Raw genomic sequence first — 25209 nt, 5'->3', positions numbered from 1 at the left:
AGCAAATGGCCATTTCAGACAGCACTTCATCCCAGAACTGAGGGAGTTAAGGCATTGGGTAGGTTGAGAAGGCTCTGGTGTTCTCTAGCTTTTAAAAAATTTTTTAAATGGAGGATAATTGCTTTACAATGTTGTGTTGGTTTCTGCCATACAGCAACAGGAAGCAGCCACAAGTACACTTGTATACCTTCCCTCTTGTGCCTCCCTCCCACCCCGATCCCCATCCTACTCCTCTAGGTCATCACAGAGTACAGGGCGAAGCTCCCTGTATTACACAGCAGCTTCGCATCAGTTTTCTGTTTTACACATCAGTTCAGTTCAGTTCAGTTCAGCCGCTCAGCCGTGTCTGACTCTTTGCGACCCCGTGAACCGCAGCACGCCAGGCCTCCCTGTCCATCACCAACTCCCGGCGTCCACCCAAACCCATGTCCATTGAGTTGGTGATGTCATCCAACCACCTCATCCTTTGTCTCCCCCTTCTGCTCCTGCCCTCAATCTTTGTCAGCATCAGGGTCTTTTCAAATGAGTCAACTCTTCACATCAGGTGGCCAAAGTATTGGAGGTTCAGCTTCAACATCAGTCCCTCCAATGAACACCCAGGACTGATCTTTAGAATGAACTGGTTGGATCTCCTTGCAGTCCAAGGGACTCTCAAGAGTCTTCTCCAACACCACAGTTCAAAAGCATCAATTCTTCTGCACTCAGCTTTCTTTATAGTCCAACTCTCACATCTATACATGACTACTGGAAAAACCATAGCCTTAACTAGACAGACATTTGCTGACAAAGTAATGTCTCTGCTTTTTAATATGCTGTCTAGGTTGGCCATAACTTTCCTTCCAACGAGCAAGCGTCTTTTAATTTCAAGGCTGCAATCATCATTTGCAGTGATTTTGGAGCTCAAAAAAATAAAGTCAGCCACTGTTTCCACTGTTTCCCCATTTACTTGCCATGAAGTGATGGCACCGGATGCCATGATCTTAGTTTTCTGAATGTTGAGCTTTAAGCCAACTTTTTCACTCTCCTCTTTCACTTTCATCAAGAGACTCTTTAGTTCTTCACTTTCTGCCATAAGGGTGGTGTCATCTGCATATCTGAGGTTATTGATATTTCTCCTGGCAATCTTGATTCCAGCTTGTGCTTCCTCCAGCCCAGCATTTCTCATGATGTACTCTGCATATAAGTTAAATAAGCAGGGTGACAATATACAGCCTTGACGTACTCCTTTTCCCATTTGGAACCAGTCTGTTTCATGTCTAGTTCTAACTGTTGCTTCCTGACCTGCACACAGGTTTCTCAAGAGGCAGGTCAGGTGGTCTGGTATTCCCATCTCTTGAAGAATTTTCCACAGTTTGTTGTGATCCACACAGTCAAAGGCTTTGGCATAGTCAATAAAGCAGAAATAGATGTTTTTCTGGAACTCTCTTGCTTTTGCGATGATCAAGCGGATGTTGGCAATTTGATCTCTGGTTCCTCTGCCTTTTCTAAAACCAACTTGAACATCTGGAAGTTCACGGTTCATGTATTGCTGAAGCCTGGCTTGGAGAATTTTGAGCATTACTTTACTAGCATGTGAGATGAGTGCAATTGTGCAGTAGTTTGAGCATTCTTTGGCATTGCCTTTCTTTGGGATTGGAATGAAAGCTGACCTTTTCCAGTCCTGTGACCACTGCTGAGTTTTCCAAATTTGCTGGCATATTGAGTGCAGCACTTTCACAGCATCATCTTTCAGGATTTGAAAGAGCTCAGCTGGAATTCCATCACCTCCACTAGCTTTGTTCCTAGTGATGCTTCCTAAGGCCCACTTGACTTCACATTCCAGAACGTCTGGCTCTAGGTGAGTGACCACACCATCATGATTATCTGGGTCATGAGATCTTTTTTGTACAATTCTTCTGTGTATTCTTGCCACCTCTTCTTAATATCTTCTGCTTCTGTTAGGTTACCTACCTAACAGAATGGTTAGAACCTAATGGTTCTGCTACCATTTCTGTCCTTTATCGAGCCCATCTTTGCAGGAAATGTTCCCTTGGTATCTCCTATTTTCTTTAAGAGATCTCTAGTTTTTCCAGTTCTATTGTTTTCCTCTATTTCTTTGCACTGATCACTGAGGAAGGCTTTCTTATCTCTCCTTGCTATTCTTTGGAACTCTGCATTCAAATGGGAATATCTTTCCTTTTCTCCTTTGCTTTTCATGTTTCTTCTTTTCTCAGCTATTTGTAAGGCCTCCTCAGACAGCCATTTTGCTTTTTTGCATTTCTTTTTCTTGGGAATGGTCTTGATCCCTGTCTCCTGTACAATGTCAGGAACTTCCATCCATAGTTCATCAGGCTCTCTGTCTATCAGATCTAGTCCCTTATACCTATTTCTCACTTCTACTGTATAATCATAAGGGATTTGATTTAGGTCATACTTGAATGGTCTAGTGGTGATGATGGTCATTCTGACAGGTATGAGGTGATACCTCATTGTAGTTTTGATTTGCATTTCTCTAATAATCAGTGATCTTGAGCATCTTTTCATGTGTTTGTTGGCCATCTGTATGTGGTGTTCTCTTTCTGGGAACATTTTTAGGAGTGTAAGGAGTATGCTGAAATCAATCCTTGAAACCATAATGTTTCATCATCCTTGTCCCAGTTTTCCTGGCAAAGCAACAGAGGGATATTTGCCCCCACTCTCTCATTGGTCATAACCTGAGTGCTTGGTTTTTTTTAACCGTTTCAAAGTATTTATGAAATAATTAGTTCAACTTTTATCCCCTCAGCAAACATGCAAAGTAGGCAGCGGACCTTTCCCACTTCACAGATGGAAAAAGTGAGATATGGCTGCATGGGAGTGGCAAACAAAAAGTAATTCACTGTCCTGACTCCTGGTCCAGTGGCTCCTTTTGCCCCCCTGAAGAGCCTTACTTACAACTTCTTACTTACATCTGCTGTCTCAACTAATCACCCATCAGGGAACCTCAGCTTCTCCAAGAGAAACCCCCAAAAGCCCACTTTTTCATGAAGAATAATAATATATTTACAGTCATCTCATTATTAAATTTATCTTACATTAACATTCTAAAAATTAAATAGTTTTCTACTTGAAGTAGCAGCTCTTTGAGCCACTGCTTCAAGAATTCATTCAAGAACTGGATGCCAGTCAATAACCTGCTCATCAATCAGGCTGAACGATGATCATGCCTCTTCTGATAATTACGTGGTTTCTTATTTGCATGTTGAAGCATTACAACAACAAATCAATGTCAACATTACTGTTTACGACTTCAATCTCCCATCAGCTATGAAAACCATAGCTCCAGCTGTGCATCTCTCTAGAACTCAGTCATACAAATGCGTCTCTGTCTACGGACATTACATTACTAGTCTCCTTTTCCTGGGGGTGAGCAGCCTGAATGGTTTCCAATAAGGGGTGTTATTTATTAGTAAACATTTTATGTCTTTCTTTCTAAAATGGATTTGAAATGGATTACTGCCCCTCCTCTCTGACACACACAGAAACATGCACCAGAATAGTTTCTTTAAAAAAGGAAATTAATAACCATATACCCAGCAGAGAGATGACTCCACCTTAAAATATGAAGTAAGATGCTTATTTCACTTTTTACATTTTATTCAGCTCTAAGTTCCCTCGAAGTCAAGGGGAAAGTAGATATACATTGTTTAGTGGTTCTTATATATGGAAAAAAGAAGGTGTTTACATTTATATTTCGCTATTTCTTTTCATCACCAACAATTTGGCATGATTTGGGATGAGTGTTTTATGTATATTTTTTTCTTTCCAAAGAACAATGAGTTAAACATAACCAGGGTACGTGCTTTCTGAAAAAAAAAGGCTATGGTTAACTTTGATACACTTTGAGGTTTGATCAAGAGAAAGATACAGAAATCTAGAACCTTCCTTACCTCCTCCAGTTTGTCCACTCGCCCCACCAGTTTGGAGGTAACTGAATGCAGCTTCAGGAGATCCAAGCCGTAGAAAGCTCCTTCCAGCATGTCTATAATGGTGGAGAGCTATGAAACAAGGGCAGGCATCAGTCCAAGGCTGATGCAGATAGACAGAGAGGGAGACATTTCCATGTCGAGGCTGGACAGGGAAACCACTAGCCAGGAATTGAGAGGCGACCCTCAGAAACTGGCACTTGTGTGGGTGGATAGGCAGATCCAATGGTGTGGGTGTGTTCTGTCTACTGGAGTACATGGTTAAGAAAATAGGAGAATCCTACAAGTCAACTGAGGGCTGAATAGCTCCACCAAACTGTTTATGCTTCCTTTATTAAGTCTATCAGTTGAGTGCATGTCTGTCTTTCCTACTAGACTGTGAGCTCCTTGAAAGCAATGCTATGTCATCTTCATCCTTGATTCCCCATGATACCTTGGCCCATAACAAGTGATATATAAACACTCAACAAAGTGGCTTATTAACATCCGTGCCTTGAGGATATGCTTCTGAAAAACTTACGTGCATTGTCTGCTGAAGTCCCTGGACGACACCAGCAAGCTTTACCTTAGCACTAAAAGCAAAACTGCCCCTGCGAGGTAAAAGAGACCCAGTGGCCCACCGTTGAGGTGGCGAGTTGTCATGGGGTACCCAGCTATCTCAATTTTTTCAACACTGTCCTTCCTGCCAGTACAGAGCCAGTGGGAGAAAGGTGGCTGAGGTGCTGGTGACATCCAGGTCATGCAACGTTCAGGCACAGGAAGCTAATGAGAGATGCTTAAAGTGAGCTTCCCTGCCAAGGACTCTCCCTGGAAGAGTCTGCTGGACACACTTGTGCACCACAGCCTTTCTACTAGATCAGAACTCTGTGTGAAATGCTCATGTTTCAAAGATCTGCTTCCACTCCATCCGAGGAAGATAGCTGAAGCTGGGTGAGAGCCATGGAAGGGCAGCCAATTAGTACATACTGTGATGATTCTCTGAATCCCAAAATTTTGCCTGCTGTTGTTTCAGAACCCCCCAAGAGTCCAATCCTATAACTGAGTGATTGTGCCTTTGGTTCAGAAATTGTTTCACAGCAGAGCTGCGGCTCTGAGTGACGTGGCTGAATTCTGGGACACTCATTTTACTGGTAAACCCTGCTGCTGCTGCTGCTGCTAAGTCACTTCAGTCGTGTCCGACTCTGTGCGACCCCATAGACGGCAGCCCATCAGGCTCCCCCGGCCCTGGGATTCTCCAGCAAGAACACTGGAGTGGGTTGCCATTTCCTTCTCCAATGCATGAAAGTGAAAAGTGAAAGTGAAGTCGCTCAGTCATGTCTGACTCTTAGCGACCCCATGCACTGCAGCCTACCAGGCTCCTCCGTCCATGGGATTTTCCAGGCAAGAGTACTGGAGTGGGGTGAAACCCAACTCTGCTTAAAGGAATGTCGGTGACAACCAGTTACCAAGTGTGCGCCAGCTTCTGGCATAGCAGTAGCACTTTACATGGTCATTCATTATTGGAATGTGTCTATCGAGCCCCAACTATACGTCAGTCATTGTGCCAAGCACTCAATAGTTGTCCTCTCATCTATTCTCAAAACCCTCAAAGGTAGATGTTATTCTTCCTACTTTTTAATTCAAGGAGACTGAGGTCAGGTCAGTTGAATAACTTGCATATCACCATGCAGCAAGCACTAGCAATGATCTGAACCCAAGTCTGACTCTAAATCAAGCTTATCCCATGAGCCCACGCTACAGATGAAGAGGGGAAGGTGGGGATCAGGTGAAGCCCTCAGCTGACCTCTGCGGCTGCCCCAAACAGGGCCCGAGTTTCCCCACCCCGAGGTCCAGGATTATAGGATCCCATTGTGAGGATAGTTGCTTCACAATATTGTGTTAGTTTCTGCCACACAGCAAAATGATCAGCCACACACGTACATATTATTGCTGTTGTTCAGTTGCTAAGTCATGTCAGATGTTCAAATATCTTCTCCTTTTTGGATTTACTTTCCATTCAGGTTGCCCATTCATGTCTGACTCTTTCCAACCCCATGGACTGTAGCCCGCCAGGCTCCTCTGTCCATGGAATTCTCCAGGCAAGAATACTGGAGTGGGTTGCCATGCCCTCCTCCAGGGGATCTTCCCGACCCAGGGACTGAACTTGGGTCTCCTGCATTGCAGGCAGGTTCTTTACCATCTAAGCCACGAGGGAAGCCCTTCAGGTCACCACAGAGAATTAAGCAGAGTTCCCTGTGCTATAGAGTATGTTCTTATTAGTTATATATTTTATATACAGTATCAATAGTATATATGCGCCAATCCCAGTCTCCCAGTTCCTCCCACCTCCCTCTTTGCCCTTGGGATCCGCACACTTGTTCTCTAGGTCTGTGTCTCTATAGGACTGCAGTTTGCCGACTGGACCTAGAGCAGGCCCCAGGCCTCTTCTTCCCCAGGGCACCCAGCCCTCGCACTGAAGACTGCTCACTGCTCTCTGTGTGTCTCGGGGGCGCCTGCTGTGCCGACAGTAAATCATGGCAGTAACTTTCCCGGAGAAGAACGCTGAGTTCTTTTGGCTAGCTGGGTCTGGCAGCTGCTCCCAGGTCCGGCCTCCTTGGCTCCAAAAGAGAGGGAGGCATACTTTGCTCTAGGCATCACCCTTAGACGTTAGAGTTGCAAATGACCAGTCTGTCAGTTCATCAGCTCCAGATCCACACGCAACACTCTCCGGCCCGGAGCCTGACCTCCTTTAAAGGCTAAAACAGGGCCCACTTACTCCAAGGCCTTGATCCCCAGCAAAAGCCTTGTCAGACTCATGGGTCCCTAAAGCACCCTCTCACCCAGGCATCACCCTCCACCAGGTCCTACCTTCAAGTCCCGGCTGTCTGCCTCCCGAAGCTTCTGGAGCCTGAAGTCTCCCTCACAGGGATTGAGGGCGGAGGGAGGTGCAACACAGGCACACTTGCAGGACGAGCCCGAGGTGATGGTTTCCACTGTGTAGAAGTCTTCCTTCCTGGAGGTCCCCGCGTTGACCCGCTGGCAGGCATCTCGGCCCAGGGGTCGCACTACACACTTGCACTGGCAGTCCGAGCCTTCAGACACGGCCTTGACTTTGTCATAGTCTCCCAGCAACTAGACAAAGAGAGAGAGAGACCAGGTTGGGGCTGTGCAAACGCCAGCATCAGTCAGGGTCCTGAAAAAAGGCTCTACATTTACTTTGTCAGATGTCCTGCTAGCCAGAGATCTCCGATAACTCTGGTGTGGAGTTGAAGGGGTCATCGCAACACAATTTGTTGACTCTAGCATTTCCTGGAAGGCACTCTGAGTTCATCTCTCTTTACTTATTTTGGAAAGCAGTGTATTTCTCAGGGAGCCTTAGTCTTTTATCACTTAAGGGAAAAAAACAAATAAGCTCCATCATTCTTCCACTAGTACTTGCCTTAGCTAGAATCCAGATTTAGACTGAAAAGGGAAAGGAGAAGGGATTGACGGAGGGATTGGAAAACTGACATTCCAATGTCAAGACTACTGGCTTCTGTTCCCCTTCATTCATTCACCATTTATTGAGTGCCACCTTGGGACTGAGCTTGGTGCTATGAGAGGTAAAGCAATGAATGGGCCAGAGAGCCTGCTCTCAAGAGCATACTGTGCAAGAGGTCTATAAGTTACGAACACACCAAGCAGAGAGTGATAAGTACCCCGGATGTGGGAGTCCAGTGGGAGCACAAACAGAAGGCCACAGAGTGTGGCTTCTAGAAGGAAGTGGTATCTGATCTGGTCTCAAAGGATGAGTTAGATTTGGAAAAAAAACTGGGAGGAGAGAGACAGATGCAGATGTCAGTAGGTTCACTCAGCCCAAGGGTTCATTTGGCTCCTAGAATAGCTTCTGCACCCAAACCATTGGCCAAAGCCAGGAAAGCAAATTGGCAGCACTCGCTGCCTCCACAGTGCTAAACATTTCCTTCTGAGTGCTTGCCCAGGCAGGAAAACACGCAATGGCAGGCTTGCTGGAACCACAATCCTAGGCACTTGTTGGGGACAAGGCTCCTCCCCAGCTCCTCTGCAAGACATCCTATATCCCCAAGGTCACGGCTCCCTCTGTGGGCACAGGGAACGGTTCCCTTCCTTTGACTAATGACCCTGGCAGGCAAGCTGTGAGCTTGTTGGAGTGGCTATGTTCCTGGGATGCAGTTGGGGGAAAGAAGTCTTGTAACGTTTTTCTTGCAAAGGTTGGGTTTCTTCTAATACCAATATTTGTGTTAGGACTGTTGTCAAAGGCAGAATGGATCAGTGGAAGACAGAGTTGTAGTTCAAGATGACTTAAGTGGCCGGTCTTTATGGGCCGATGGAAAATCATAGCTGTCTGCTCTCTGAAACTCTGCTTAGATTCCTATATAGCCCTACTCAGAGACTCTGGGTGAATTCCTTCCTTTCAGGAGGCTCAAGTTTCAGGAAGGTTTTTGTTGATGGTCCTCCAGAGCCCCGGTGTGACGGATTTTTAAGTCTTTTTGATTTAGGGGTCAGTGCGAGGTTATGGATGAGTATAGGGCATGTATTAGCATAATTTTTAAAGGAAGGGTGAGGTGACTAGTGTTTGATAAAGGCCAAAGTGGAGCCGATCATTCTTTCTACAGGAAGGAGTCAAGGACCCCAGTCCAAGGGCTTAGTAGAGGCACAGGCAGCCCTCCTTTTTCAGCCATGCCTCCTCCTTAGGATTAAGGTGACAGCCAACGCACAATCATCAGGCTGGTCCTGGAAAGCACGAAATAAACAGTCTAGAGAGAACTCTTTTTTTACTGTCATGAGATCAGGGCTGAAGATGGTCAGAGGCCCTGGCTCTACCCATCTCTAGGGCCCTTTACTGTTTCAAGCCTCATGGTCCTTATCTATAGAACGGGAGTAAGCACGCGTGAGGATTGAGTCAAATTAAACAAGTGAAAGCTCTTTGCAAAAGGACATGTTACAGATCCTGTCCCTAGCAGCTGTCACTCCCCGCTCCGACACCATCTGCCAGAGCTGAGTGGAGCTGCATTTCCACTTCATCTCCCCAGTGTGAGGGGGGCACTTGTCCTCCTTTTGGGGCTCACCTCATGTTCATCACACTTGTTGCTGCTGTTTCCTCCCTGGGCGGCTCACTCAGTGTCATGAAATATCTCCCTGTGGGTTACACCATCTGCCTTCCGTCCAACATGCCCGCCTGTTTGCACATTCCAGTTCTGACAAACAGCCACACAGACAAGACATGGCCATACTTTCCACAACCCTTGAACCCAAAGGTTTTGACATTTTTTTCTTTCTTCTCAGGGAGTTGTGAGGTGTCTCCCCTTCCTTCTCCTCTCCTTTTTCCTGATTCTGTAACCTTCAAAGACCCTGTGACTTTGAGAGCAGGACCCATGTCTCTCCAGTTAAGAAAATGTTCTGATACATGAAAAGCAAAAGCCCTCCCCTTCGGTAATGGAGGGGAGCTGCCTGCGAACGCTTCAGCAGGACCGTCTTAAGGCTCCGACCGCCACTGGGGCAAACGGAGCGTGCGGGGCCTCGCCGCCTACCTGGGATAAGACGTTCTCCTGGTTGTCTGCTTCGTTCTGCAGAGTCTCGTCCTCTGTGGGCGCCACCGTCTGCGCGTCTGGGGGCTCGGTCGTCCCGGTCGGGGGAGAGCTGTACCCCCAGCCCAGAGTCGTAACCAGAGCGAAGCCGAGAACTAGCAGCAAAGGCTTGGCCATGAGGAAGGCGACCGGAGGGAGCTCGGCCCCTTGGAAGAACGGCTGGGGGCCGGTGCGGAGGGTGGGGGGCCGGGTATCTCAGCAAGGAGTGAGGCGAGAGGGTGTCTCGGCTGGAGCCCCAGAGGGACTGCTCTAGAGCTGGACGCGGCCGGGCAGGGCAGGAATGTGCGCCCCAGAGACCCTGCTCATCTCCTTCCCGACGCGATCGGCCGGCAGACAGTGGGGCGCAGCGCAGGAGGGGGTGACAAGGAAGGTGGAGGTGGCAAGGCGAGCGCGTCGTTCTCCGCAGAGGGCTCAGGTGGAAGGAAGGGGTCCGGGCGGATGCGGGCGGGGCGGGGCGCGCCGGGGCGGGCGGCGGGAAGCCTGGGGGCGCACCCGGGCCCTGTGGGAGTGCGGGGCCGGCAGCGGCGGCGGGGGCGAGGGCTGCTGGGCCAGGGCGCCGCGGAGCGCTGGCGCGGAGGGAGGGCGGAGCCTCTATTGTGCCGGGCGGCGGGGATGCAGCCAGTTACCGCGCGGAGGAGGAGGAGGACCGGGAAGCGCCCTGGGCTCGGGCGGCGGGGAGACCAGCCGACCCCGCCCCCGACTCGAACTCAGCTGCTGCTCACGCCCTCCAGGGGTGACGTCGGAAGGGCGCCGCTTTCATCTGACCGCAAATGGGACAGAAGGTACCCTGAGCCGGGTCCCTGAAGTTCGGGGGTCCCTTGTACCCATGCTCTCCGAGAGGAGCGAGTTTCCTTTGGTTGGCAGGTAGGCACCGAGAGCTCGCCCCAAGCGCGGGCCGGCATAGATGGATCCTCGGCAGCCCCCTTCTATTGCACCTGGAGGACAGAAGGAACATTTGCTCTTGGATGTTTCTTTTCCCTGACGACTCTGGAAAGACACTTGGCAGCTTTGAACTTGGCGCCACTGGTCGTTTTCTTGCCTGCCACAGCTTTAGAACCTGGTAATACCTCCACCCAGAGGATAACTACTGAACTCCCTGCAGGAGTGTCCTCAGTTCAGTTCAGTCGCTCAGTCGTGTCGTGTCCGACTCTTTGCGACTCCATGAACCGCAGCACGCCAGGCCTCCCTGTCCATCACCAACTCCCGGAGTTTACCCAAACTCATGTCCATTGAGTTGGTGATGCCATCCAACCATCTCATCCTCTGTCGTCCCCTTCTCCTCCCGCCCTCAATCTTTCCCAGCATCAGGGTCTTTTCAAATGAGTCAGCTCTTCGCATCAGGTGGCCAAAGTATTGGAGTTTCAGCTTCATCATCAGTCCTTCCAATGAACACCCAGGATTGATCTCCTTTAGGATGGACTGGTTGGATCTCCTTGCAGTCCAAGGGACTCTCAAGAGTCTTCTCCAACACCACAGTTCAAAAGCATCAATTCTTCGGCACTCAGCCTTCTTTATAGTCCAACTCTCACATCCATACATGAGTACTGGAAAAACCATAGCCAAGTTGTGTAATTATTAAAGACTAAGAGAATAGTTTTTTCAGTAAATCTCTGACAGTCTGTGGGTGGGGGGGTGGGGGGGGGAGGGGGGAGCTACTATCAGAGATGCAGTTGATTGTCCAAGGGGACAACTCTTACTGTCTTCGTGGTTTAGGACAATTGTCAGGATCTCTGTCACTAGATGATCTCTTAGAAGATGTCCACCCTCAACAGTGTGCAACTGTGTTACAGTATGCCTTAATTAGGTTCCGTTTTATAAACCAACTGTGAAGATTAACAGTGTCTGAATTAAAGGAAAGGCACTGCACCTTCTGAGACAACTGTGGAAATGCGAAACAGAGCCAGACCCCTTAGAAGATGTGAAAAGTGTCACGCGTCTTTGGGAAATTCCAACACCTTGCCTTTTATAGTAAGGGGAAAGGGTCCTCATAATCTAAATAATTAGCTATGAAATTTCAGCTCATATAAATAATGATAGTTGACAGAAGCACAGAGTTTTGCCAAGAGAATGCACTGGTCATAGCAAACATTGTCTTCTAAGAGCACAAGAGAAGACTCTACTCATGGACATCACCAGATGGTCAGTACTGAAATCAGATTGATTATATTCTTTGCTGCCGAAGATGGGGAAGATCAGCAAAAATAAGACCGGGAGCTGACTGTGGCTCAGATCATGAACTCCTTATTGCAAAATTCAGACTTAAATTGAAAAAGTAGGGAAAACCACTAGACCATTCAGGTATGACCTAAATCAAATGCCTTGTAATTATACAGTAGAACCGACAAATAGATTCAAGGGGATCAGATCTGATAGACAGAGTGCCTGAAGAACGATGGACAGAGGTTCATGACATTTAGTGGAGGCAGTGATCAAGACCATCCCCAAGAAAAAGAAATGCAAAAAAGGCAAAATGGTTGTCTGAGGAGGCCTTACAAATAGCTGTGAAAAGAAGAGAAGTGAAAAGCAAAGGAGAAAAGGAAAGATATATCCATTTGAATGCAGAGTTCCAAAGAATAGCAAGGAGATAAGAAAGCCTTCTTCAGTGATCAATGCAAAGAAATAGAGGAAAACGACAGACTGGGAAAGACTAGAGACCTTTTCAGGAAAATTAGAGATACCAAGGGAACATTTCCTGCAAAGATGGGCTCAATAAAGGACAGAAATTGTATGGACATAACAGAAGCAGAAGATATTAAGAAGAGGTAGCAAGAATACACAGAAGAACTATACGATAAAAAAAAGATCTTCACGACCCAGATAACCATGATGGTGTAATCACTCAGCTAGAGCCAGACATCCTGGAGTATGAAGTCAAGTGAGCTTTAGGAAGCGTCACTACGAACAAAACTAGTGGAGGTGATAGATTTCCAGCTGAGCTCTTTCAAATCCTAAATGATGATGCTGTGAAAGTGCTGCACTCAATATGCCAGCAAATTTGGAAAACTCAGCAGGGACCACAGGACAGGACAAGGTCAGTTTGCATTCCAGTCCCAAAGAAAGTCAGTGCCAAAGAATGTCCAAACTACTGCACAATTGCACTCATTTCACATGCCAGCAAAGTCATGTTCAAAATTTTCCATGCAAGGTTTCAACAGAAGACTTGAACTTCCAGATGTACAAGAACCAAGAACTTCCAGATGTTCAAGCTGGATTTAGAAAAGGCAGAGGAATCAGAGATCAAATTGCCAATGTCCAAACATCCAATGAATCATAGAAAAAGCAAAAGATTTCCAGAAAAACATCTACTTCTGCTTCATTGACTACGCCAAAGCCTTTGACTGTGTGGATCACAACAAAGTGTGGAAAATTCTTAAAGAGATGGGACTACCAAACCACCTGATCTGCCTCCTGAGAAATCCAAATGCAGGTCAAGAAGCAACAGTTAAAACCACATCTAGAACAATGGACTGGTTCCAAATTGGGTAAGGAGTATGTCAAGGCTGTATGTTGTCACCCTGGTTATTTAACGTATATGCAGAGTACATCATGTGAAATGCTGGGCTGGATGAAGTATAAGCTGGAATCAAGATTGCTGGGAGAAATATCAATAACCTCAAACAGGCAGATGACACCACCCTTATGGCAGAAAGTGAAGAGGAACTAAAGAGCCTCTTGATGAAAGTGAAAGAAAAGAGTGAGAAAGCTGGCTTAAAACTCAAAATTCAAAAAAGGAAGATCATGGCATCTGGTCCCATCAATCACTTCATGGCAAATAGACAGGGAAATAGTGGAAACAGTGGCATAGGCTCCCAAATCACTGCAGGTGGTGACTGCAGCCATGAAATTAAAAGGCACTTGCTCCTTGGAAAAAGAGCTATGACCAACCTAGACGGCATATTAAAAAGCAGAGACATCACTTTGCTGACAAAGATGTGTCTAGCCAAAACTATGGTTTTTCCTGTAGTCATGTATGGATGTGCGAGTTGAACCATAAAGAAAGCTGAACGCTGAAGAACTGATGCTTTTGAACTGTGGTGTTGGAGAAGACTCTTGAGAGTCCCTTAGACTGCAAGGAAATCAAACCAGTCAATCCTAAAGGAAATAAGGTCTGATGTTGAAGCTGAAGCTCCTTGGCCATGTGATGTAAAGAACTGACTAGTTGGGAAAGCCCCTGATGCTGGGAAAAATAGAAAGCAGGAGAAGGGGATGACTGAGGATGAGATGGTTGGATGGCATCATCGACTCGATGCACATGAGTTTGAGCAGGCTCCAGATATTGGTGGTGAACAGGGAAGCCTGGCTTGCTGCATCCATGGGGTTGCAAAGAGTTGGACACGACTGAGTGACTGAACTAAACTGAACTGAATATCTTTTAGGTTATAAACACTTCAGGGTATTAATATAACTTAATACTTTTTTAAAACCCAGTTTATGGGCAAAAATTCAAGATTCTAGTTATCTGGACTTGTGGAACTCTCTCACAGAGAATATTAAAGCTATCAAATCTTTTTTTCAAAACTAGATGGAAGTAAACAACTATAAAATATAGTTTTAAAATTCAATTAAAATAAGTGTTGAATGTTGGTTAAGTATAGGACGATTTGCTAGATATTTAATTGGAACAAGAGATAGTCCACGTTTTCCTGAAGAAGTGGACTAGGAGTAAGGAGGTAAGCAGAACAGGTATTCAAGTTGTCAGGCAGAGTAAGAGCATATCCCAAGGAGCTTAAAGAAGGATTAGGTCACTTCAAGTTGAAAGGTCAGGATTTCATGAAAAGGTGACAGGTAGATGGCTGGGAGGATGGCAAGGTCTCAGCAAGGCAGTAAGATGTCGGCAAGATGAGAGGAGCCATTCTGGGCAAAGCCATCAGCCTGAATGTGCATATTCAGATCTAAGACTGATGCTCACTTCTCAGGGAAGACTTCCTGACTCCATCTCCAGCATACTTCCTCTTATATGCTCCCACAGTACCATAGTATCCAGTTTCCCAGGTGGCGCAGTAGTAAAGAACCCAGCTGCAAGTGCAGGAGACACAGGAGACATGGGTTTGATCCCTGGTCAGGGAGATCCTCTGGAGTAGAAAAGGACAACCACTGCAGTATTTTTGCCTAGAAAATTCCATGGACAGAGGGGCCTGGCAGGCTATAGTCCATGGGATCAAAAAGAGCTGGACACAGCTGAGCAGCACATACACACGGTACCATGTATCTTTTCTTCATAGAATTATGGGAATTACATTTTTATACTTTTTTGTGAGTTGTTTCAGTTGTGCCTGTCTTTACCACTAGGCTGTAAACTCCATGATGGCAAGCTTTTGTCTGGTTTTGTTCACCATTACATTCTCAGAGGCTTCCCTTGTAGCGATTCTTGGGTCAGGAAGATCTCCTGGAGGAGAAAATGACAACCCACTCCAGTATTCTGGCCTGGAGAATCTCATGGACAGAGGAGCCTGGCAGGCTACAGTCCCTGGGGTTGCAAGAGTCAGATATGACTTAGCAACTAAACCACCACCATATTATCAGAGTTTAGCTAGTACCTGGAAGGAAGTAGACACTCAATTAAATTGGTTGAATGAATGGACTATAAATAGTCCAGTTGGATGTACTCCTAGTTACCTTCATAAATATCATTTTTGTACCTATTAGCATGCATTTGGCTGCAAGGAACATGTTATCAACAATGGCTTAATCAAATTCTCATTTATTTTTCTCCCACTCTAAAAGACTGGAGGTTGACTGTTTGAAAGATGGTTTAATGGCTCAGTGATATCATCAAGGACCCAAGCTCTTTCATTTCCCACTCTATTATTCTTTGGGCTTTTAAAAGATTTTTTTGTTTGACCTAATTGTAATTGGCTTAAGTCAGTTCCATATATCCCTTGACCATTCTCTTTTGCTAGACATTCAACTTCCCAATCTCTCTTGAAGTTCAGTTCAGTTCAGTTCATTTCAGTTCAGTTCAGTCACTCAGTCGTGTCCGACTCTTTGCACCCCCATGAATCGCAGCACGCCAGGCCTCCCTGTCTATCACCAATTCTCGGAGTTTACACAAACTCATGTCCATCGAGTCGGTGATGCCATCCAGCCATCTCATCCTCTGTCGTCCCCTTCTCCTCCTGCCCCCAATCCTTCCCAGCATCAGGGTCTTTTCCAATGAGTCAACTCTTCGCATGAGGTTGCTGCTGCTGCTGCTGCTAAGTCGCTTCACTCATGTCTGACTCTGTGCAACCCCATAGACAGCAGCCCACCAGGCTCCCCCATCCCTGGGATTCTCCAGACAAGAACACTGGAGTGGGTTGCCATTTCCTTCTACAATGCGTGAAAGTGAAAGTGAAGTCACTCAGTCGTGTCCAAGTCAGCAACCCCATGGACTGCAGCCTACCAGGCTCCTCCGTCCATAGGATTTTCCAGGCAAGAGTATTGGAGTGGGGTGCCATTGCCTTCTCCCTCGCATGAGGTTAGGGGTAGCTAAATGATTCAATTCTTGTTAATAGAATAAAATAAATCTGCAGAGTTTTTACAGAAGATATTTTACTTCCTGATAAAAGAAACAAATAGGAGGGAGGAGCTTTCCAGTGTCACCCTTCCCCCACTTTGTCTTTGACTGTGGTCATGGTCCCTGGAGCTGTGGCAGCCCTTTCATAACCATGAGTCCTTTCTCCTATGCTGAACTGAAATATTCCTCCTTTTAAAGTCCACTTTTAAATCATTTTAAAGTTCAAGCCTATGGTTCTAATACAGCATATGTCTTAGCTTTCCTTTCACTTAAAGATAGAATGTCTCTTCCAAGTCTCTTTCTCAAGCGAACTAAACCCACTTTTTTTACCTTTTGTTTGCTTTTTATTCACCTGCTTCTCAGACCACATAACCTTCTAGACCTTCTATTATTCTGGTTATTTTTTTTCTCTAGAAAACCTCCAGTTTGAGTATCTGTTAGAGCATGTTGAAAGTATTTTCTCTATTTTTCTGGGCACTGTTGTTTGATTAATACAGCCCAAGATTGCCTTAGTTTTTTCAGTAGTTACATCACACCAATGATTCATGTTGATCTATTTCTTAAGTGTAGTTTTTCCTGTTACTTTTTAGCATGAATTTTATACTTGTTTTCCCCATTCTGTGCTTTCCAGCTGAGTTCTTTTTATTTTTTTCTTAACCCAAGTGTAAGCCTTTACATTTTTTTCCACTGAATATCATGATGGCTTTGGTCCATCTTTTCATTCTGTTTAAATCTTGCGCTTTTTGCTCTTGTCCCAGTTTGGGATAATTTCCAAATTCAATAAGCGTAGTTTCTATCTTAATGCAGATCACTAATTTGAAAAAATCATAATTATTCATATTCTAGAGCCCTACGCATAATAGGAAAGTCTTTCCTTATTGATATTAGCATTTTGTTAATTACTTAGGCAGTCAGAGCCATTGATGCTTAGGCCACATGTTTTCATCATGTCTAAAAGCATTTCCAGACACACTTTTGTCACCTACCTTTCAGAAATCCAGATATACTGTAGCATACTCCCACCTGCCAGGAAGATAACCTGATCTGAAGATCCTGAGATGAGCTGGGTTTGGTTTTAGAGCATCCAAGTTGACACAAACTCTGTGAAACCTTTGTTAAACGCCTAAAGATTCCACTTCGTTTAATCGTCAGCATATTCATGTAAGATCAGTACTCGTCTACCTGTTTCAGATGAAGTCTCTGAGGCACCTAGACAATGAGCTGTGTGACGGCCGCCCTGTACTGAGTGCTTACTGAGCACGGGTGTCATTTGATGTTAAAAAAAAAAAAAACACTCAGCTATGTAGGATCATCCCCTCATGCAAACGAGGAAACAGCTTCAAAGAGGGACATACTTACTGTGGAAATGTTCAAAGAAGAGCATCCCAGAAAGTCCTGAGCATGCCACTTGAGCAACCTGAGACTCAGAACCTTTATAGGTTTTGGCCAGTTGGTTGTGGGTCTCTGGGACTCCCTCAGATGTTGCATCCACCAGGCCTCCCCAGCCAAGTTTGCTACTGGCAAGAGCATCTGTTTTCCAGTTTACCTGGGAGCCTCCTGGCTTTGCTCTAAAATGCCTGTCTGTTGAAAACCAAGGCTTTGTTTGCCAGGTGGGGCTGGGTTGGCTAGAAATGACCTGCCACCTTAGTGTGTAATTTAGAAAATGCACCTGCCCCACAGCATCAGAATCAAAGAGCAGGGCAAAATCCCACGAGCCACATCATTCTGCCATCTCGCTTCCCTGGCTCATTGTAAGGTGGGAGCCTGGCCAGGGGACTGCCATAAAATGCTGGAAAAGGATGATGGAAAGCATGGCCGAAAATGAGGTCTTTTTTCCCCTGTTCTCTCTGCTTTGCTGTTTGCTTCTTATTTTGCCTTTGATCTTCTAGGTGTTCTCTCTCTTTTAGTTCAGCTTAACTCATTTATTGAATGTATATTATGAGCCGGGTGCTCTATGGCCTGCTGAACACAAAAGATGAAAAAGACAAAACCTCTGCCTTTATGAGCTCATGTTATAAAGATTACGTGTCATCCTGGGGAGGCATACAAAAGAGCTTTTTTTCCCTCTGAAAGTATTTAGTAAAAACAAAATTGTTCGTCACTGCAAGAGAGCTGGGCAGTGAGGAGTCATTAAAAGATTTGGGCCAGGAGAATGGCCATGGTCCGATTAGATGACTCACTCATGTGGTGACGAGTCATGCAGAGGGAAAGACAATACAATTAACTACAGTTCTCTGCTGGCAGACCCCCTGGCCTCCTGGGTCGGCTCTGCCCAAGCCGGAGTCCTGCACGAGAAAGGCCATTGCTCTGATTTAGAGGGAAGCTCCCCTGCCCTCTATGACTTGTAGTGACCCAAGGAGGGATAGGTAGGCAGAGGCCCTTTGCCCTACCAAAGAAGTTCCCATGACTGCTCCATGGCAGAGCTGCAGGAGATATCATCCCCATCATAGCTCGCATGAGCGGAGCCCTCCAAAATAGTGTAGGCACAGCCCACAGCACCAAACACTGTCCTGGGACAGGCCAGAAGCACTGCATAGAGCCTATGGCTTCTACACAGCGTTTTCTCCCTCCCCCTCTCTTCCTCCCTCCTCTCCCACTGCCTCGCTCCTGGTTCCAGGAGGCCTCCATGCTTACAAGCAGAGAGCAGATGGGCACACATTACGTACTTGTGGTGTGCTTTTTCAAGACATTCACATGCCTCCCCTATCTTTTCACTGATAGCCCTTTAATAAGTTCTGCCTTCAGAGATGAGTCTTTATGCATAAATACTTCTGGTAGAGGCAATGAGTTGCCTGGAATCTATACCAGGGAATAAATAAACAACTGATAACAGATTTTGCTAGGGAAGCAGCAGTGGGAGAACACTGCAAAGTCCGAAGGACACATTACTGGGCAGTCACAGAGATGAGAATGTGGAGAAAGGCAAGGCCTGGTCCATGCTCTACCACCTAGGCTATAAGTGAGGTGTAGGGATTCATTCTTGATCATGAGAGGTGCATAGGAGTTGGTTCGGTGAAGACTGGGAGAGGGCCCTCCAGGTGGAAACCAGAAACGACAAAACTGTGGTGAGTTATTGGGAAGTGCAGCAAAGCCGGAGCATGGGTTACAGCGGGCCAAAGAGAAGGGGCGGCAACATGGGCGAGAAGGCAGGGCCACATCATACCGCGCCCGTGCACTGTGCTGGGAGTTTGGATATGGAACCAAAGGCTCTGGAGAGACTCCAACATTGCTGTAAGCAAGGGAGTGCAATAATTAAACTTGAGTTCTGGTTGATGGTCCTGGCAGTAGAATGGACTGGAGGGTCAGACTGAAGTAGGTAGACCTGTTCGGAAGTATGAGATGGAAAGGTGCTGATAAAGGCAATGGGATAGAGAGAAAGGGGTGGGTAGGAGATATTACAGAATGAGGCAGAAAGAATAGGAGTCAGTAAACCTCTAGATATGGGGAGAGAGTAAGGCGAAAGTATTCTTGACTAAGAATTCCTGGTTGTAAGTAACAAGATAACTTTATCCAGATTAATCAAAGAAAAGGGGTGAGGGAGAGGGTTTTATTATAAGGATATAGGATTGTCTCACAGAATCTGAAGGCCGCAGTGTCTCTTGGGTCATTAAGGACTTCTCCGTACAACAGACAGAAGGTGTCCAGGCCATAGTTGTTTGAAGAGAGAGTGAGGCTTTCTCCTTCTCAGGATCAATTCCAAATGCCCAGGAAAGGGACTCTGATGCAACACGGGTCAGGTGCCCAGTCCTGAGCTGATTACCTAAGATGCATATGGAGGGGGTCAGGTCACTGTGGAGAAATGGGAAGGAGGGCAAGTCCCAGGGAAGGACTAACAGACCAGACAAATGGACAAGTATCCACTATATTCTAGCCCATGGTTGGCTGGCTCTGTCTTCCCTCTGCTTCCAAGATGCACTTACTTAACATAAATTAATCTTCTTAGAGAAAAGCAAAAATGTCTCCCCAGAAAGAGACAACCCAAATGACGATCTCGGAATGACAGCTCTTCCTTATGTCCAAGAAGGTATCTATCCAGGTGATGTCTTTCCCAGAGCAACTTGAATCTGATCCAGATGTGACTTACCACCCCACAGGCACCAGATTCAACCATAGTTTAACCTGCTTTCTGTATATAGATCTCAGCTCAGTGTAGACATTTCACTTGGTGGTATAGCCACTGAAAATATGTGATACATACATTTGTTCTTCAGGACACTCTCTCCTGTTCACTGGGGTGCATGAATGTCATTTGATTTTAGCCTTGTCAGGCAGCCTGGAGCCATAGGGGAGCCTGGACTTCAGGTTAGACAGATGGTCCATGGAACCCTGGATTTCCCACACTTACTATGGCATTTGGGAAAGTCAGTTCACCTCCATGGATCTCTGTCTCCTCCTTCTCACCTGGGAGTCATGTAAACATCCCCCTCTGATTACTAGGTGCTCACCATGTGTTCTTGTTTGACTCTGGTGGGAATGAACTCCAACCCCAATTCTAAGGCTAAAATCATGAGGTATACAAAGGTCACAGAAGACTTAATGAAAGGGTGAGTCTTAGATGTGGCATCAACAGGAAAACCAGACACTGATGCAAAGGTGAAGGTTTACCTGTAAGCAGGAGAAATGATTCTAGTCGGAGCTTTGTGGTGGCTTTAGAGCCACAGACCTGGGCTCCAGTCTTAATCCTGCCACCTTTCTGGTGGGTGGTTTGGGGCAAGTTTTTCTCTTCTGAGCCTTAGTTTTCTAACCATTGCTACATTGTTGTAGAGATTAGAGATGTATAAAAGTACGTGACATAGCTTGCCACTTCCACAAATATTTGTTGAATGAATGATAAAATAATAACTCTATTAAATAGAGATATTATTATCCTGTTTCTTTTTTATTATACATCAGTTGATACAAATTTATCAGTTCAAATGCATGTGCTTAAAAACTTAACTTTAGCACACGATCATGGTGTTGTTTAGAGGCTAAGTCATGTCCAACTTGTTGCAACCTCGTGGACTATAACCTGCTAATCTCCTCTGTTCATGGGATTTCCCAGGCAAGAATACTAGAGTGGTTTGCCATTTCCTTCTCCGTTATTCTGTTCCTGACTCACTATGTGAACTTAGTAGAAACTCTCTCTGTGCCTCAGTTCACTTATCTAAAAACAGAAACTACCATTTTCTGTTCTTTGTTCCTTCCATGTGGTGATTGTGACTTACATACACAGGTTTTTCCCTTTGGGGGATTTGCTCGCTGCAGGGACTAAACTTGAAAAAGATAACTTTCTAAAGCTTAAGCAGTTCTTGAGGTGTTTGGAGCCAGCTGCCTGCCCCTTGCTTTTGTTGGCAGGATAGCCCAGGCACTTCCAGCAGCTGCAGCTGCCCAGGCAGATACCACGTCCAGTGGGGGCAGAGGGGTGGGGCGGAGGTGGGCAAGGCGGGGGCTTGTCTTGGAGGACATCCAGCATTGCCCAGAGCAAGATGGTGAGTAGAGCAAGGCTGCCACAAGCATGCCTGGCCCAACAGAGTCCTGAGTGAAAACCAAGGGCCGCCTCACTCCACACAGGAGGAAACCCTGCTATGCACTCTGAAAGCCAACTCCCTCATCCAGAGAGAAAGACACCGGAACTAGCAGCATCATGGCCGACACAGAGTGGTATCATCCCAGAGTTCCATTTTCTGCTTTCTCCAGCTTTCTCCCCCCTCCTCTAAAATTACTTTGTTTCTTTCAAAAAACCCAATCCAAGTTCATTCCAGTTAATCTTTGGATCTTCCCTCATGCCTGCATCTTTCTCAGCCTGCCTTCAGCTCATTGATATTGCTCTGTTTTCCTCTTATCCCTCCTTCTTCCCTTCTTGCAAGGAAAAAACTTTCAGAGATCTGTTATCTGAAAGTGATAACTGTGGTTCCTGGAAAACCACATGCTGTTGGAAGTTTTCCATTCCTTCACAGAAGGTTTTCAGCATCTGCACTTCACTGCTCATAGACCTAGAATGGTATGTCCAGTAACATACTGCTTTTGTATAACTCCAGGAGGACTGACTATACAGTGTAAATAGTGTCCTGAGGGGTGCTGAAACCTAATATGGCCAGGTGCCAGTATCTCATTTCATCACCACAACTGTCCTGCAATGGAGGTGTTTTGAACCCGCAGGCTGCAGGTGAGGAAAATGAAGCAGAGAGATTGACTAATATGCCCAAGAACAAAAATACACAATTTATTAATGGTAAGCTAGCTTTGATTTCAGGTTCAGGTCTATCTAACTCCAAGCTCATGCTGTTAACTACACCCCATCCTACAGTTAGCTTTTGAAACCCAACTTTGTCTCCTCACCCACATACCATCTCCCCTCCTGGAATTCCATACTTAAGGGTCTCCAATCACTTAGGGGCAAAGGTGCATGTCTATGGAAAAAGAACCGACTACAGAAGCGGTGGACGGTGAGACATCCCATCTAGGAGACCCAGTGTCTAGTCACAGTGCTGCCTCTCCAGCTGTGTGTGTGAAACTCGGGAAGTCCTGGGTTTTAGTCTTGTCTATTTTTCAAGAGAATTGATTGGAAATCAAGAGTGATTTCCAAGGTGGTCCCTTTCAGCCTTAACATTCGAAAGTCTTCAGCCCAAGCAGTTGATTTACTGATATTTCTTTACTGTGTTGTAAACACAGTTGGCTTGAATGTAGCTACCCACACAAAAAAATTGTTTTGTTTCTCTAAGGCCATTAGTCACTCTAGATAGTGTTGAATACTTGAGTTATGAGAAGGGTAGATACACAGATATCCCATGTTTTTCACGGCACTTTGCTTAACACTTGTGTCTCCTGGGTTTCCTTAAATTGAAGCTTGGTGATTGCATAACCATTGTGTGATCATGCCCAGTCCACATCTGAAGACAGGCAGGAGAGGCGGGAGGAGTATCAGGGCTGCCCCAGGCGTGCTGCCAGGACTTTGACTGGTCTGGTCAGGAGTGATGGATCACTCTCTGTAGAGCATGTGTCCTGGCCCAGGAAGCAGGAGAAGTGGTCTGGTTCCAGCTGGGCTCACTCTGGGATGGGGACAAATTAAGCAGTGATGCCACTGGCAAAGCTCATTAGCAATTCCCAAGAAATAAAAGTAGAACCCAGATAATAAAATAAAGTCTAACAGTTTTCTTTTCTTTTCTTTTGTGCTTAGTCTGGTTTACTTGGTCATAGGGCACCACATGTGGAGTCCTTGCACCCAGCACTTCAGACTGCAGTTCCTAGTGGGAAGTGGCTGCACCTCACACTTCAGCTCAGGGGCGATGTGCATAAACACTGCACAACTCAGTTCACGATGGTGATGGCAGGACCTGTGCAGAGACGCTGCGCCTGGAGCAATGCAGTCTGGAGCGATGACCAGCAAGAACTCCATCCCCCTCCCCTCCCCACTGACAAGAACCCTATAAAGCGGTTCCACCAAAGGACTTTTAGAGAGAACATGTACTTTGAAGCAGGAGCTCCCTCCTCTCCATTCTTTGGTCAGAGACCAAACCTCCTCTGCTCCTGAACTTAACTTGGCCTCTTTCTATTGTCTCAAAGGACACCTGGCATAAGGCCCCTTGTTGGAAACAGACACAAGAGGGTCAGTAACAAAATTTCAGCAGCCACAAAGGTATGGACCATGGCCTTTTCAGCTGCATTTATCCACTAGGCTCCAGTGGGAGGACGGTGGAGGCTTTCAAGTTTTGCATGAGGATCACTGATTCAAGTCTTTGAGTTCCCTCTGACAGGGGATCCAGAGCAAGTCTGTCCAGCAACCGGAACCTGGGTGTGGTGTGCACACTGCCATAGCTCCAGAATCATCTGGACTATGCCTGCTTGAGACGATCACCCTGTGGCATCATTAGGGATTAGAGACTGAAATTCACACGTCTGCCCACTGCCTCTGGCTAGCCTTCTGCAGTGCTGGACGCCCCATGGACAGTGGGGGCCTGGGGGTGAGAGAGAGCCAAGGCTGTCTTGTTCACTCTCTTGCTAGTAGCACTGTCCTCTTGACCCCTGGACAGGGCAGGAGCAACCACACCAGGACTTCTTGTCCTCCTCACTGGCTCCAGGAGTCAGTGGCAGCATTCTTTATAGTCACTTTCAAAATTGGTGAATTTTAATATTGAAGATGGAAGAAAAAAGCAACATTTTTATCATATTAAGCTTTAGTATTTCAAGAAAGGTTAAAAAAGCAGCTGAAATGCAAAAAAAAAAACAAAAACAAAACAAAAAAACTGTGCAGTGTGTGGAGAAGGTGCTCTAACTGATTTAACGTGTCAAAAGCGGTTTTTGTGGCTTCATCCTGGAGATTTCTCGCTGGATGATGTTCCATGGTTGGGTAGACAGTTGAAGTTGATAGTGATCAAATAAAGACATTAATTGAGAATAATCAATATTATACCACGTGGGAGATAGCTGACATACTGAAAATATCCAGATTATTTACACCAACTTAGTTGTGTTCATCACTTTGATGTTTGGGTTCTATGTAAGTAAGTGAAAAAACCTTCTTGATTATATTTCCACATGTGACTCTCTACTTAAACATAACAAAAATCTTCCACTTTTAAAACAAATTATGATGAATGATGGAAAGTGGATACTGTATGATAATGTGGAATGTAAGAGATTATGGGGCAAGTGAAATGAAGCACCATCAAAGGCCAGTCTTCATCCAAAGAAGGTGATGTTGCATGTATGGTGGGATTGGAAGGGAATCCTCTATTATGAGCTCCTCCTGGAAAACCAAACAATTAATTCCCAAAGGTACCGCTCTCAATTAGACTAACTGAAAGCTGCACTTGCTGAAAAGTGTTCAGAATTAGTCAACAGAAAACACGTCATCTTCCATCAGGATGGTGAAGGATCACATGTTTCTTTGATGACCAGGCAAAAATTGTTACAGCTTGGCTGGGAAGTTCTGATTCATCCCCTGTATTCACAAGACACTGCTCTTTCAGATATCCATTTATTTTGGTCTTTATGAAATTTCCTTAAGGGAAAAATTTCAATTCCCTGAAAGACTATAAACAGCAGCTGGGACAGTTCTTTGCTGAAAAAGAGGAAAAAGTTTTGGAAAGATGGAATTATGAAGTTGCCTGGAAAATGGCAGAAGGTAGTGAAACAAAACAATAAATACATTGGTCAATAAAGTTATTGGTGAAAATGAAAAAAATGTGTCTTTTAGTTTTAC

The 25209-nt window shown here is 45.7% G+C and overlaps 1 protein-coding gene across 3 annotated transcripts in view; it reads right to left on the bottom strand.

Annotated features, from left to right (window-relative positions):
- OLFML2B (olfactomedin like 2B) overlaps positions 1 to 9967 on the bottom strand; it is a 45130-nt gene extending 35163 nt beyond the window's left edge. For 2 of the 3 annotated variants that reach the window (XM_061120254.1, XM_061120255.1), the window contains exons 1-3: positions 9473 to 9967; positions 6792 to 7055; positions 3909 to 4016 (exon numbers count right to left, since the gene is read on the bottom strand). In XM_061120254.1, coding sequence (XP_060976237.1) covers positions 3909 to 4016; positions 6792 to 7055; positions 9473 to 9646 — 546 coding nt within the window. In that variant the 5' untranslated portion in view covers positions 9647 to 9967. The remainder of the gene's footprint in view (positions 1 to 3908; positions 4017 to 6791; positions 7056 to 9472) is intronic. The other variant, XM_061120256.1, reaches the window with a different exon arrangement.
- Between the last annotated feature and the right edge of the window lie 15242 nt (positions 9968 to 25209).

This window comes from Dama dama, chromosome 20, assembly GCF_033118175.1.
Source record: "Dama dama isolate Ldn47 chromosome 20, ASM3311817v1, whole genome shotgun sequence".
Classification (NCBI taxonomy): Eukaryota; Metazoa; Chordata; class Mammalia; order Artiodactyla; family Cervidae; genus Dama; species Dama dama.
The sequence above is the reverse complement of the archived record's forward strand: the minus strand, read 5'-3'. Positions and strand labels throughout refer to the sequence as shown.